At 40.3% G+C, this 16,529-nt stretch overlaps 1 protein-coding gene across 3 annotated transcripts in view; it reads right to left on the bottom strand.

Moving 5' to 3' along the window:
• Positions 1–1,702: 1,702 nt before the first annotated feature.
• SNCA (synuclein alpha) overlaps positions 1,703–16,529 on the bottom strand; it is a 70,784-nt gene continuing 55,957 nt past the window's right edge. For all 3 annotated transcript variants that reach the window (XM_080401003.1, XM_080401004.1, XM_080401005.1), the window contains exons 5-6: positions 2,870–2,959; positions 1,703–1,880 (exon numbers count right to left, since the gene is read on the bottom strand). In XM_080401003.1, the coding sequence (XP_080257129.1) occupies positions 1,848–1,880; positions 2,870–2,959 (123 nt within the window). In that variant the 3' untranslated portion in view covers positions 1,703–1,847. The remainder of the gene's footprint in view (positions 1,881–2,869; positions 2,960–16,529) is intronic.

The raw sequence follows: 16,529 nt of genomic DNA, 5'->3' as shown, positions 1-16,529 counted from the left end.
AATAGAGGTGACCAGGTCAAGAGATTCTTTTGATACAGTGCCTGTGAAAAAGACTGCAAATAGTTAGTGGGCTGTTCCAGTTTATCATGAAAAATTTCTGCAAAAGAGCACAGGAGCTTAGACTCCGCTACGCAATTTAACTATTGAAGAAAATATCCACAAGTTTTTTGAACGATCAAGGGGATTTTCAATTGCTTTGAAAAAAGCTTGACAGCGATTCTTCTAAAATAAATGAAATTCCTTAGAAATATGGTGCTGGGACTGGGCGACAACAGGAAAGTGAAGCACTAGTTTTCTAAGCATCATAAACCCACTATGTTCATGGGGTTCTGACTAACAGTACTACACCACTAGTTCCCACTGTACACAGCTGGGAGGGGTACATACCTGGAAAGATCTAGTGCACATTGGGCGTGCTAATACCCAGCAAGGCTGCAGAAAGCCAGAAAGGAGCTCAGCTCAAGAACAAGTTGGGAGTTCAGCTTCCGGGGCTTTCGGTCTCTTTTTGTACATACCAGTGACGTGCAGTATGTGGTTGTGCCTAAGTTTCCCCATTGACAAAAAGAGACGATGGTATTTACCTGCTTTAAGATCCATGCCCCAGAACACTGGAAAGACTAGCTGTAAGGGAAGCTCAAAATCCTACTCAGGATTAGAGAACCTTAAAGAAAAAGCCCTGTATCATTCAGGTTGGAGGCAACATTTGACCCAAATTGACAGATAATAAAATATGAGAGCAGTAAAAACGTTTCACATTGAAATCTTCTTACCATATGGAAAAGTATCCAGGCAACATAATAACTAAAATTACCGTGTCTAACAACGGATAGTAGACTGTACTGTTGATAAATGGGACTTTATACAAGACAAACTGATTGCAACTAATCCATCACCCTTCTGTATAGTTCAGCGCTTTAACAGCCTTGAAACAGTACTTCTCCCAAGGCCTGATAATCTGCTGCAGCCCATTATTAATGGCTTCACTCACTCTCAGGTTCTCCTTACAACAGAAACTTTATTAGCACTACAAATGAATCTATTTTGTCAACAATTTACTCCAGCCCAGCTACCGGCCCCGATACTCTCATTCTGCATCCTTTTTTTTTTTTTTTTTTTTTTTTTTTTGCATAGACTGGGCTTCTGTTTGCTGGTTTTGTTCCCCCAGTTCCTTCACGGGAAGCAACACAGCCCGAACGCTTTAATAGGGGCTTTTGGAGAGGAAAGGTGTTATAAATCATCACTAATTTAGAAGTTCATTTTTAATGGGTTACATTTTATTCGCTTCAGTTAAACACCATTATTTACAGACACAAGTTAATAAAACACATCACAAAACAGTAAAATTTCAACAGCTAGTATTTATAGGTGCATAGATCATGCTCACTTTTTTTATATGTATGATACATATACATATATATAAAGCTCTCACAATAAGTCATCTCTGCACAGAAAGAATAGTCATAGGAAACAAATAAAAACTGTATCATAAACAATATCAAATTACTGACAGCCTATCAACAAAACATGTACAGAGTTAGAAATAAGCAGTAGACACTTAGGTGTTTTTATTTAATGTTTTCTTTTTAACTTTTAAACTTGAAGCCACAATATCCACAGCACAACAATGACCCTGCCAACCAGCTTTCATTTCAGCAGGAGGGAGATGCTGAAACAAGGTGGATGCAGTCACAGATACTCCAATCATTGCTGATGGAAGACTTCAAAATACACCGTAAAAACTGTAAAAAAATTTTACGACTGGGCACATTGGAACTCAGCACTTGTACAGGATGGGACATCTTTAGTAGTTAGTAGATTTCAGGAGATATAAAGGAAGAAAAGGACTCTCATGCTTCTGGTTCATAGTCTTGATACTCTTCCTAATGAGGAGAGCAGAAGTCAGCGCTACTAGTATTTTAGATAAATACATCCTACTTTCACTGCTTGTTGTAGTCCTAGTGGATTCAACGCCAAAATAGTATGGATAATCATCACTGATCAGGATCTTGCAGTTTATTGTTACTTTGTCACACCTGCCAGATAGTGTACCTTACAAGCTGTGGTATTTACAGGAGAATTAGGCTTTTACAGTGATTCAGATGATCGTCACCAGAAGCTCATGAAACCACCCATGGCAATTCACTTGGAGAGGGAGCAGAACTACCTCTGGGCTGAATAGCACACCACATATTGCAGATACTGGTTCAAGTCAGTAAATAATTTAAATGTGTGTTTAACTACAGGTATGCGAGCAGCCCCCATACTTTCAGTGATATTCAGGCTGTTAGCAATCAAGCGTGCCTATAAATCTTTTATGGATCATGGCCTAAATATTTTATACCTCTCATTTTCAGTCTAATTATCTGTGCTACTGTAAAACTGACACTCCAACTACCAATGCATCATGCCAGACACTGTAGTAATAGTTCAGATAGTAGGTTCATAAAAACAACAAAATCATTTACTCCCATAATTGCATTAACAGTATAATAATGAATTATCATGCTTTACAAAGCATGATGCTTTGATAAGTGGCCAAGCTATCAATCTATGAAGATGCAGTTTTGCCCATACTCCCTATCAAACATAAGAAAAAGAAAATAGTTTATTGTGGATTACTTAGAAAGCCCAGCACAATTGTTTTGAAACACACACAATATTTTTCCTATTAAACTTCCTTATTATTGAGAAAGCAACAGATTTTCTGATTCCCAGCACTATACCTCTGGGAGATCTTGGCCAAAGAGACCACGTTTCTGCTGTGCCCTCCCAGCACCAGCCTGTGCCAGGCTAACTCAACTTGAGCGTGCAGTCCCCTCCTGTGCCCTTCTCCTACATGCATTCACAGCAAACACTACAACAGGTTTACCTCTGGAGGCATTTCATAAGCCTCATTCTCAGGATCCACAGGAACATCTGTATTATTCACCATTCCCTCCTGCAGGAAACCTTCTTCATTCTGCATTCAAAAATGGAAAGAAAAGCAACAGACTGTAACTGCTTGCCTCCTCATTTACACCAAAGCATGTCTTTCCTCCCCATCAGTGGTTGACCTCTTGGCCTGTCCTTTGGTTGTGGGATGTTGCCAGTGATTGAAGAGCTGGAGTACATCAGCTCCAGAGAGTTCTGCTCCATGTTTCATAGGGGCATCCACGCGGGGAATGACTACTATCATCTTTCCGAATAGCTGAAGTGCTGATACTCCATTTCTCTCTTGCCACAGACAGGCAAAGAAGTCAACCTGAACAAAAGAACAGTACCACCTCCAACCTCCTGAATATCTTTGGGAAATATTTTGTTCCCACAGAAAATGCTTTGGCCAAGTCATGAAACAAACCAAAACAAGATTCTTGCTTCCTAAGAAACTGATCTGGGAAACACAATCCCACACAAATTGTTTAAGTAGGTTATCACATTAATTTCTGTTTAACTTCTCGGGGGAATACAGTTGCAGATATGCAAAAGTAGTTGTAAAAGCAGGCCAAAAAAAATGGTTAGTATCAAGACGCACAAATGAAAAATAAATTCAATTATCTATTTTTAATGTTGTAGACATCAATCCTCTCACGAATCATTTATTTTACAGTTTTAGCCTTTTCACAGTACATTTCAAAGTAGCAAGAAAAGGAAGAATTATAACTCCAGACTACTGCATGCTGGCTTTTTCTTTCAGTTTTAGAACTTAATTGTATTGGGAAAAGCTTTTTTCCTTTAATAGATAACACCTCTATATGTCTTATGCCAACCAGCACACTACTCTGTGCAGTGTTAGTATATGATACATGGCACTACCTGATACCCAGCTTCTTACACTTTTTACTGGGCATCTGCTATTGACCATTATAGCAGTGCTTCTATGTTATATAGCAATTTTCCTAAGAACTTCTTGGAATTAATGGGTTTGCAATGATGCAGGGAATAACTTGCTCAGTAAGATTATTTAAATTTTGTCCTAGAACTATAGATGCTATTTACCATCTGAAACAAACACAAATTATAAAGGAAAACAAACATTCCAACTGGGCCAATTCCCATAGTAGTTGTTACTACAGAAGTTCACAGAGAAGAAACTTTAATTTTGCCAGAACAAAGACTGCTGGAGTTCATCCTGAACTGTAAAAAAATTGATTTGAAAACAGGCAGAGTTGTTCAGTGGAACTATTATGACTATGCTGATTTATACCAGCTGCCAATCTAGACAGAAAGGCACTAAAAAACAATTACAGACACTCAGGAAGAAATTAACTTAAAAAAACCCAAACAACACTGCAGGCTGGTATCACAGACAGAAATACAAAATTAAATAAGTCACAAACCTGACTAATGAGCTAATTCTTCAAAGCCTGCAAATTATAGGACAGTGATGCTAAATTAAGTTTAGGACACAGATGAAATGAGAGTAAGAGAAGCTCAACCTGAAACTCACCTCAGAGTTTGACACAAAATAAAAAACAATATGCAAAACAGGTGACCCTAAACCCTCTTTACCTTCACACCGTATTTATCATGCTTCTGCTGTTCACCATTTGCCACATACCAGCTCCTTCTGTGGTTTAACGAGGTGACCTTAGTCATAACACTGTTCCTCACTTGCTGCAACTCTCCATGCACAAATTGTGACTTTATCTGCTAGATACAAATTCTTTTCTTCCTTGGTTCGGCCACCTTTTCTGGCACTGATGCAAGTGCATAAACACACGTTTTTCACACTCATCATCAAAATCCACGATGTGCAGAATTTATTTCCATTATGTGGATTCTTCTCTCTAGCTCTTACTTCAGACTTCAGAAGGTCCAGTATGAAGATACCTGGTCTCATTGCTTCTCAGTGGGGCCAGATATGCTTTTTCCTTTAGAGGTAAACAGTATAATCTGTGTGGAATCAACGCCTACTCTTCTGCCAAGTTCCCTCCATGCATGTGCCTGCTACCAGTTAACAGTCTGCCCTGCTCTACGGCATAGATACAATGGACAAATTCCAAAAGTCAAGGGACACTAAAGAATAAGGTTGTTAATATCTTCATTTAGGCCCATGTCTTCCAGAAAAATTAATAATTTTGGGTGTTCAACATGACAGGTAACTTTTTAAGCATGAAGTTATCAGAAAAACTGGGCCCAATTACATTTCTGCCCTGGCTTATTGTAACACTCGAGCTCCTAAGATTATTTGATGTGCAATATTTAATTACTCTAGCTTCTAAGTCAATTTTTAGGAGTACTTATGCCTGCTTACTTTTATGAGAAGTAGCATCAATCCATATCAGCTTTGACTGCAATAGCTAAATAGTGTGTGCACGATGCAAATTTTAAAGCTGTTACTGTGCACTTGATCTAATGTATCAGCTCTAAGGACCTACAGCTCCAGTCTACTACTCTCCTGCTTAATGCAAAATATAATTTAATTTCTGTTTCCCCCTATCATTAAGGAACAGCTTCGGCTAACAATCAGTAGATCAAGTAACACTGTGCCCAAAATCAGTCTTGAGGTTGCACAAGGAAGAAAGCATGCAGCTTCATGATATCTGTAGCAGGAAAACAGACGGCGAGTGAAACTGCCAGGACCATTAGGAACGATGAAGAAAAAGATTTGCCAACTGAATTTCAAAGAAGAGCTTCAAAGCTTGTACACTGTTTGTTAGGAATGTCTGCCACGGGTCTGGACTGTCCATCAGGATTACAGAGACACAGTGCCTAAAAGGCCAAATTAATCATCTTCCCAAGTTCCTTCAGTGAGTTCAGGATGGAGATTCCTCTACAACTTCAAATAAAACAATCAGCAGCACTAGTGAAATACAACATCAATCACACCATCAATATTTTTTCAAATCAAGGAAATCATAAGCCACACCAAGCCATTAAGGGAGCTCTTTGCCTGGGACAGGCTTATCACCTTTGTCCAGCTGCAGAGAGTATACAAACACCACCTTTCATGTTGATGTCACTGCAGTTCAGACAAGAATGACATTACTCAAGGTCACATTTGTTACATTTCAATGTACAGTATAAGTGACCACATAATTTTTAGTGGAGGCTCTCTCTGCTTCTGATATACCATCCCTCCAAAGCTAGGATATCACAAAAGTAAACAACCACCCCCAGTAACACAGAACCATCTAAGGTACACCTCGTATCATTATTGACCTCCTTTAAAACAAAGAAATGCAATTTTATGTTCTCATGGTCAATAATTCCATATCCCAATTCAGTTATGGAGAGGAAAAACATCCAACAGACCAACTCTCGTCTTAGTATGAAAGACAAGTTTTTCTCTTGAGGCCACCACCTCTGCTCTTAAACCATATAGAAGGGCATTTCCAGAGGGAAAGATTTTTATTAGAAGGTCTGAAAAGCTAAACAAAAGCTTCTCAGAGATGAAGTCAGTTTTTAACTGGGGAGCGTGAGCTCTTTTGCAGGGAAAACCGTTTAAAAAGGAAAAATTACAGCTCATGCAAAAAGCAAGGTATTAAAAGAACGGCAAAGGGAGGATGTCTGCCTGTCCCCTGAGGATACCCTTAAGAAAAAACAAATGTCCAAATCCATCTTGGTTTTAAGCACAGTCACTGGGTAAAACTTGTATTTCTACATCAGAGTCTGGTACCCTTAGACCCCGTATTATGGAAAGGAAGCTTTTGCAGCTAGCCAGAGCCCAGCACCCCACACTGCTGTTCAGGTACCAACAGCGGTGTCAGTCTGGGCTACCAGCACTCCTGCCTGACTTGACAAAACGTTGTGACTACCAGACCTGCACGGCCCAGAACTTGCACCCTCCCTGGGAAGGAACAGCTGCAGTGTATGCCCTGCTGCCCACAGCGTGCCGTGCTCTCTCCTTTGGAGGAGCAACTGGTGTCATTGTATAAACAAACTGTCTTCCCTTGACAGTGTCCCATCCCTGTGAAGTGGTACATTTGCATGACCCTAGACACCAGTTCTGACTCAAGGAACAGGTACAAACCCACTGGTATACAAGAGCGGCAAAAATAAGAGGTGAAGTGGAACTTACATGCTGCAGTGGATACAAAACATTGATGGCAACGCCTTTACTATGGGAATGAAACCTGCTAAGCTGTGTGGTTGACAATGTGAAACGACCCACTTTTGAAATAAAATAGCAGTCCAATTAAGAAGTCTTCCCAACTAAAATGTCTTCCTGAAGTCCTGGCCCTGTGTCAGTTATAGCGTATTTGCCAAAATTTCAGGCCTATTCCTTTTACCAGGAAAACATCACCAAATGGGTTTGTCTTATTTCAGTATTTTTGGTGAAAATCACACCCCATTCTTTCTCTTCACCCTCCTTCCCACCTCATAATGCTCTTGGTGGAAGGGGAGACACTGTTTAAGATCCCCTACACATGGAAACAGACGACAGTCTGCTCATGGTACCACATCTATGCCACACCAATCTGGCAAAATGGTCACATTCAGAGAGCATGACTTGGTCCTCTTGGTGACATGCCTTTGAATGCCATGTTGTTACCATCAGAAATACATTATTTTTATCCGAAGTCATGGGTAAAAGCAACTTCAAAAAGAAGCACTGTAATTGTAACTTAGCAGCTGATCTAAGCATTGTAATTTACTATCTCTCTGGCTGGTAACATGTTTTTTTTTCTTTCCATTACAAATGCTGAAGGAGTCTTACAGTCACATAGATTCTCATGATTACTGGAGACTAATTCATTCTGGAATGATTCCATATTCCCACATACATAAACCAGGCCACTGAAGCGTCAGCTCTTACAATGTTTATACTGGCAAGAGGAGACCACCCTAGAAGTCACTTCCACTCACCACAGAGGTCAGAAGGCACCTCCAGAGATCATCTAGTCCAACCTCCCAGCTCAGAGCAGGGTCACCTAGAGCAGCTCGCTCACGGCTGTGCCTGTTTGGGTTTTGACCATCCCCACAGGTGGAGACTCCACAATCTCGCTGGATAACCTGGTCCAGTGTTTGACTACTTGCACATTGAAAATGCATTTTTCCCCTTACATTTAAAAGGAGTTTCCTGCATTTCAGTTAGTGCCCGCTGCCTCCTGCCATTTCACTGGGAACTGCTGAAGAGTCTGGTTCAATCTCCTTTACAACCACGCCAATCAGGTATTTATACACATTGATAGCCTCCCCCCATAAACTTTCATGTTCATGTTGTTTCACACTTGCTGATTTTCTGTCAGTTCTTGAGACCTCTATGTATTTTCCCATGTAGATATTGCGGGAGGATTTTCTCTTCAGTAGAAAGCTCTACCAGCCACATTCAATCATATACATTAAAACAAGGTGAGGCTTGCCTCAAACACCTAACAAATTAACGTTATTTGAGAAGTCATAGTTAATTTCAGAAAAATAGATTATTATAAACTCAATGAGCACTGGTCACACTACATCACTTGCCAGTCTGTTATTGAGTGTTTTTGTAATTACTGACTCGCTGTGAATCAAGAGAAGAGGTGCAATGGAAAAAGCAGTGAACTAGGATATGGAAAAAATCTGGTTTACAAGAAAATTTTGGCACACCTCTTCTGTAAAGACCTTTAAAGTCCCTTTTGGAAAGTCCTTTGAGACCTGCAACAATATGTCCCATACAAAACATTTTTAATGCAGTCCAGTTTGTTGTACATACACACCGGCTGGTACCTGGGGGAGCTTGAAATAAAAATAGGAATATAAAAAATATATTAAAAAAATCACATCCGAAAGCATTGGATGCAAAATTACCAAGTACCGATAGGTCCGAGTAAGAGTAGTATTGCCTTATACTGTATTTTGAACCCTGTGCACACCAAGGACAGAACTGGCAGGACATGGGATGTGATGTCTGATGAACAAGCCCAACCAGTGCTTTCACAACTGCAACAGAGTGGGAGTTTCACAACAACAGAGAGGACAGTCCCATGAGGGAATGTGACATTCCTCAAGCTCACCAACCGGTCCGAGTAGCTCAGCCGGAGAAGCCGCCGAGCCTGGTTCCTGCCTGTCTGACAGCTGTGGTCACATACAACTCTGTGAGCCTGGATATTAAGTCTATCCCAGTACTAGTGAATTATTGAATTTGTTGCTGTTACAGTCTGGATAGTTGTACTACTAATCTGTCTTTATTACCACACCATCATTTAGAGATAAACTGTTTATCCCTAAAGCTGTTGGCCTTGTGCCTGTTACCATGTCCCAGAGCGTTTGTAACTCAGCAGGGCTGCCTCAAGCCCTTACAACTGGTAACTGAATATCCCTCCAGCCTGACTAAACCCAATTCATTTTGGTATTATGCACCCTGAAAGGACTTTCTTCAGGAACTGTCAGTCGTTACATGGTGGAGTTTAAAGAAAAATGTTGGGTTTCCTTATGTATATCCTCAGTGCAGCTGTCACACATACTGCCCAAACTCACCTTTTGCTACAATCTGAACAGAAATTCACTGTGCCAATGGGCTTACAATTCCCCTTTGAAAAGAAAATAATTTGTATCCTTTCTTCTCCACCAAATATCAGGATACTTAGGAGCTGGATATTGAACCTAAGTGAACTGATTTTTCACAGGTATTTTGACCATAAAGCTTAACTTATCCAAAGGGAGAAAAACCCTTGAACAAAACATCAAATTCCCAACAACATAAAAAAAAAAAAAAAGGCTAAGATGGCCTCAATTTATTTACTTTCCTTGTCCTAAGGTATTAGATATACCGAGCTGACTGGTTATAACTGAGTTGCCAGGTCAGCTTAGGATGCTCTAAAGCTCCTGCTCGCTCACTGCCTTTAAGCTCAACTGTGAATGATAAAGCATCAGCAGCAGTCTAGAGGTTTTACCCTGGAGATACAGAGAGGAAACATACCTGTGCATTAGCCAGAAAAAAATGGACTGTTTTAGTTATCCCTAAGCTAAACACCTAAGTGAAGGAAATGACGAGAAAGCAGTATGTGTGAAGGAAACTACCTGTTCCAGTGCACAACTCATTTAGAGTACCAATAACGGGGTGAGACTACTGCCCTCCTCCTCAAACAGAGTGGAAGTGAACAAGGGACATTTAATTAAACAAATAAACATCAGTGCAGTAGCACACTTTCAATGAAAGGCTAACATAGTGGCTGCAAGTGCTACAGGCTGCATTTTGGTTCACGTTTTTATGCCCTTCAGTTGGCAATGACAAAAGTGAAAAGGGTAAAAACTGAGGCCAATGGAGAGAGGAACGAAAGTGAAGATTGTCTAAGTGTCTGTGGTTACAGGTCCGTCTTGGTGTCCATAAATAGCTGGAAATGCTGTTTACAGCAATTTATGAACTGTTGTAAATTTTTAGAAAACCAAATTTAAATACAACATAGATTGTGTAAATTTTTGTTTCCTTCCTTTTTAAATTCCCCAGTTGGTATTACTTGTAAAGATGAGACTCAACTCAGTTCAGAGCACAACAGGAACATTTCTGTGAGACTTTCCTCAGACTCAGATTCATGTTTTGCATTAACTAGGGTGGTAAAATACCTAATTAGAGCTGCTGGTGTGTCCCTATTTGCTGATAAATAGATGCAGATTACATGGACAACCCACCTGTTGCCCAGGTCAGACCAGCAGCTCATATGAGTCCTAAAGTGATGGACACATGCATTAATGACAGGTGACTTAAAATAACAGGTTGCCTAGGGGCTGAGTCAATGTGCCACCAGCAACACCATGTAAATGCATCCACAACACACAGTCCTTTCAGCTTCATCCTTTTCAGCTTCCCAAATCTACGGTGACAGTGAAAACCCCACAGGTAGGGGAGGCAGGGGGGAACGCTAGAGCTTCCCTTTTAGAAAGACAGTAATTTCTAATTGCAAAATAGTGGGAATGATACATGCTAACTGAACATCACACCGGGGATGCAGTCACAGCTGTGCCTAGCTTGATGTTCTCATGAACAAGGTAAAGAAGCATAGGTCAATAAAAATGTTTTAGGGTAATTGATCTGCTCAAACAATATCCACTATCAGCATCGTGATTTACACTCTCAGAAATGAAGTTTCAGAGTGCAGTTTCACAGAAACCTTGAGTTCAGTAATATCAATATCTTCAATAAAGATTTGGAAGAAGGACCAAGGACTGCACTTAACCGTATGCTCAGTCTTACACATTAAGAAGGCACAAGAAACAGCCTGAATTTATTTTTAATTAATTGTACTACAATAATTTAAAGATACTCTGACAAAACCAAGTGATTGAAATAAATAAGATGCAGCTCAATTGGAAAAGGTGTTAATACGCTGCACTTTGGCACTCACCAAATCAAAGAGGAAGGGCAGAAAAGAATCACCAAGTCAAAGAATAACATAAGCCAGCCATGTCATGTTATGCAAAAAACACAAGCCATTCCCTCATGTATTACCAGGGCGAGTGAGGTAATCTACTTGGTCTAATCTAGCCCAAGGGTGCTTTCTCCTGAGTACAGAATTCAGTCTACACAATGCACTTTGGGGATGCCAGGAGATCCCAAAGGACAGCAGGAACGACCACATCCGAGAGCAGAGAGGAAAGATGAAGGAAACTGTCAGGAAAGCATAAGTGATCAAGGTTTATATAATCCTAAAGGAATAATTTAATTAGAAGTCTTTAAGACCAGCCTACATCTGTCAGGGGCTCCATGGGATTAGCTAAACCCACACATCCTCCTGCAGCAATGGAGGATTCTGCAATCTGTATGAACCCATCACCAAGAGAGACCACTGAGGATGATAACCTGAGCTTTGCCTTCATTAAACAGAACTGGAACATAACAATACATGATCTTGACTGATCATGTTAACTAAACCAGTGGTACACATCAGCTTTGCAGTTAGCATAAAAATGAGCAACCTTGTTCAGATTTGGCTCCAGTAAGTCGGTAAATACGATTTTAAGCAGCATGGTCCCAGTCAAAGCTGCAAAGTGATTTTACCGTACTTCGTTAAAAAGTGTTTGGATATCATAACCGTATTCCAACATTACGTAACTTTTAGTGTAGCTAAACTCCAGAAGTTACTGTATAGACTCCATGAGTATATACTTTCTTACCTAAAAGACAAAATTAAGGGAGGAAAACAAGTTCTCTCTAAAAGAATTCTCCAGTCACACAAACAGTTCATTCAATGCTGTATTACCTAAAAGAGCAACCTCTAAACCATAGTTATTTCCCCTTGTCTTAGAAAAAGTCCCCTATAGAGAACTGCAGGACCAGTCACCCTTTAGCATCATAAAGAGCACAAGTACCCGCTCCGTTACACACAGCCCCAGTGACAGCACACGGCGGTTCTGTGCCCCACCTTGTCTGAGTGTACTCACAAAGCAATGAAGTAACTCCAATAATTTCCAATGAAGTTTTTAAAGAAAGAGATCTCTACAAGTAGTGGAAAGCAGGTAGGGTTTTCTCCCTTTTGCTTTTCTCTACAGTGTGAGTGGATAAGCTAATGCAATCAGCATTGACTCATTTGCTTTTACTCTCCAGCACATTGAGCTGTGGGCTGACAGAAGAGCTAGTGGCAGCACGGTCACCTTCAAAGGCTGTAACTGATTGACAGGACATGCTGATCATGCAGTTGTTACCCTTCAGTTATTACCAGCTAGCATCTCTCTAAAGCATTCCTTCAATTACAACCTATTACAGCACTTCACCTAGCTGGGGAATTCTAAAATATGTTTCTTCTAAGCAAGAAACCAGCACTTGCTCTGACAAACATCTGCAACAATTTTTTGAACTATAAATGTTTTGGGAGTATTTCCTGCAATTGATTCAGCAGCAGATCAAAACACTACAAAAGAACAGAGTCAGCCTGCATTTTAAAATTTATATTCTTGAAATATCCCCCTCCATCTCGAAGCAAGCATACAACTGTTCAGAGCTTTCACTTGCATCGGGGAAGATTACTTCACAGTCCAGTGGCATGAAACACAAACATCTCTTCAGCTTATTCTGGCGTAGAAGAAAAAAATATTTTCAACTAAGTGGAAAGAATTATTTAATAGAGTTTACTTAGTAAGGTGTAGAAGGTGTGGAGGCTTTTAAAGGACTAGTCCTTAAATATACAATACTTGAGTGTGTTTTCTTCCCCTCCACCTGCGGCACTGTTATCTTTGCTTTTCATTTCTGCCTTAGAAGAAGGAAAGTGTCAGCCCAAACTCTGCTATCCTCTGCACTGTGTGAGTGAGCTCAAAGTAAAACAGTCTTTCCTGGGTCAAATTCTGCTCTTACCTATGTCAGTATAAGCCTGGTGTAACTCTTCACCTCACAGTAAGCCATTTTTGAACTCATACCTGTACTGAGAGCAGCCTGTTTTTATGATCCTCTTTACAGACATTTGCTGCTGTTCCAAAAGGGACATACCATAAAAATATTCACTACTTCTTCATATATAGAAAATTGTAAGAGTGCAAGTTTGAATGGCCTTGTGGAGTCACCTAAGCCACAGGTTCAGCTTTCCCCAAAATCATTCCCAACAGACACCTGGGAAAAGCCCCATTAAAAGCCTCCAGTGACAAAAATTCTGCAGCATCTCTAGATAACCTAATCCTGCATTTAATTACTGCTACCATTAGCATCTTTCCTGCTGTCTAATTTTGATCTCCCCCTCACTACCATTTAGCTCCAGTATTCCTAGTCTATTCCCATTGGACACAGCCCCCTTTTCTGTCTGTAGCAAGGTTTTGATACTGGAAAAACTGTTACCCTGACTCATTTCAGCTTCTCTGGACTAAGCCAGCTTGCTCTGTCCACACGATACGGTTAGGGAAAACCCGCTGAGCATCCACTACCCTTCGTGCCTGGTGCTCACTGGTGAGAACTGCACACAGGGTAAGTCTTGCTAGAGCCTGGATGTGGCTGCTTGGTGTAGGGCAGAGACGCTGCCCATCGGCCAGACAGAGGAGAAGGAGGGCAAGCCCCAGCTTGCTCTAACATCAGAAAACTACCTCAACTAGTGTGGGCTGATGATCTCCTCCTCAGCCATAGATGAAGCTTCAAAGGGGAATTGTTACTGTGCTGCTTTCACCAGAAAGAGCCTTCTATTAATAAACTCCATCAAACCACTTGAAATTAAAACACAGAGCTGTTTCTAAAGGATCAAAGAAGCACAGAACATTAGTTGTCAGAACTGTTCAAATGACACTTTCCCTCTGGTCCTTTCTTGTTAACCACAGTAGCTCCTCAAACTTCACGAGCTAAGTGGGGGTCTGCCCTCTGCACCCAGGAATGCACTGGATTCACAGCAAAGTAATCGCCGTAAACTGCTACTAATCACACTCCAGCCACCGCCCCATTCATATTTAAGCATACAAGAGGAAAAATTGATGCATATGCACCATAGATGTAGCACACAAAAAAGCAGTTGAGGTAAAGCATTCATTCTGTTTGCTACATCCAGAACAGCAGGGTAAAACTACATTTCTGTCAAGAAGTTTTGAGCGAAATACTGCTTTGCAGTTGTATTCATTACACCCTCTACTTAGGGAATAAATACAAAACCAAGACCAAACCACTATTCTTCAAATTCATGGTGTAACAGTCAGATGCATGTGATTTATGGAAGTTCAGATGAATTCTGAAGTTGTGGAAGAATAATTTCATGCAAGTCATGCCAAGTATCAAAGCTTATTCTATAGTGATGAGGGTGCTCAGTTAAAACAGAAGAGGAACTGAGGGAACACACGTAGCAAATCCGTTACAGTCAGTACAGTTCTTTCTTCTACAAGCCACATTGCAGTTCCTGCAATGAACACCGACATGCTGCCCAGAGCCACACAGTATCTTCACCATTTAGGTTCTCACTATGATGGAGTTCTTTCCTATTTTAAGTATTGAGGATGATGCAAAGACTGACAGGATAAGTCCATGCTCCAGAAAAAAGATGTGCATTTATTATATGACTCCCTGTAGTTTGAAAACAACACAAAAACCTGTCTGCTACCAGTCATAAAGATGTTTCTATACATGTGCTGCTCAGTGAACATTTAGATAAGAATGACAGCCAGATCTTAAGAATCACCCATGCAGACCTGAACACAAACAACACACTTGCATGATTGCCACAGCCAGATGCCCAAATGTTTGCAAATGCTTAGGAAATATCAGTTAGACACCCAGCTGGTGTATTTATGTGCAAATGCTGTTCTAGAAGTGAGCCATACTAGAAAATACTTGTGTGGAATACAAGGCTAAAAGTAAATGTAGTTTGCCACGAACAAACAAACGAAATTAAATTCAGCAGTATGCTATATCGTCATCTTTTAGTCATGATTTCCAAATAATTTTGTTTCTGTTATCCTTTAGTTCATATGGTAAGTATTTGCGCATTCCCATCATAGGAGTATTTCAATGGTTGTCATTAAAAGCATGATAATTTTTGCAGTGGTTTAGCATAAAGCCCGTTGACGTGTTTACTATTTCATAACAAGCACTGTTCAACAAGCACATTCGATGAGAAACCATGCTACTGAAAATAGCAGTGACTTCTGTTATACATCTGCACCCTTTCTGTAAGGTCAAGCAACAAACCAACGGGTTCTTATTCTCCAGTTTAGCTGCCCATCTGCCGAGAATTATCAAAGACAGGCAGTGGCGTTAGAAATTGCAACAGTGACTGCTCTAACATTATTAGTCCCTTTCCTATACTTGCAACATTCCAAACATACCTATGTGTAAAGTGTGGATCCTTAGTGGGCTACGTTTATCTCAAGAGAGACACTTCTGTCAGGATGTGCCTTGGATCATCTAGCATCCTCAAAAAGTTATTTACAGAATAATAACTAGTATCACAACTATTCAGAAGCATTTTCATGAATGGATTCATGCAGAAAAGGAATTCAACACATTCTTTGCAACAACAACAAAAGTACACCGTATGTAAGCAATCTGACAAGAGAAACTTAAAACAACATTACTAATGAAAGTTTAAAAGTTGATCTACTTGAACTCATTTTTATACATTCAAATTCATATAACCCATATTCAGAAAAGATTTCCAAGCATACACTTAACCAAGTAGTTAGTTCCATGGAAGTCAATGCTGTTACATAGGTTTAATACTAAAATAACACTGCAGTAAATCAAGAACTACCTTCAGAAATCTGAAGTGTTTCAAGTGTCAAAAACAAACTACTTAATATGATAAAGAATGGCATCTCTGAAGTCTGATGCAAACCATTGTTATCCAGCGAGATGGACAGATTCAGCATTTACCCATCTGTAATTTCCCACATTAAGTCAGTGACAAGAAAGCTCTGCTACCATCCCCTCAACACGATGGGAACATTAAGATTCACATATAAAAGGACAGCACTCACGCAAAGTGTGTTCCTAATACACATTTCAATAGCCCTGTGGAAACAAAGATTTACGTAAGGCAAAGCAAACTTGGGAGACAATATCCTGTAGTGAACAGTTGCTGGAGGAAGCAGAATCCCTTCAGCGCTGAACTTGGTTTTTTATACTGCTGCTAATTCCCTGTGCAAAAGAAAAATGCTGCAGTGCTTTGTGTTGTGTGGGTGATGCTCCCGTTTCCCAGCTGAGTTAGGCTCAACGTTTATAGCAGGGGTGA

This window comes from Falco punctatus, assembly GCF_963210335.1.
Source record: "Falco punctatus genome assembly, chromosome: 1".
NCBI classification, from domain to species: domain Eukaryota; kingdom Metazoa; phylum Chordata; class Aves; order Falconiformes; family Falconidae; genus Falco; species Falco punctatus.
Note: the sequence above shows the minus strand (reverse complement) of the source record. Positions and strands in the feature narration are given on the sequence as shown.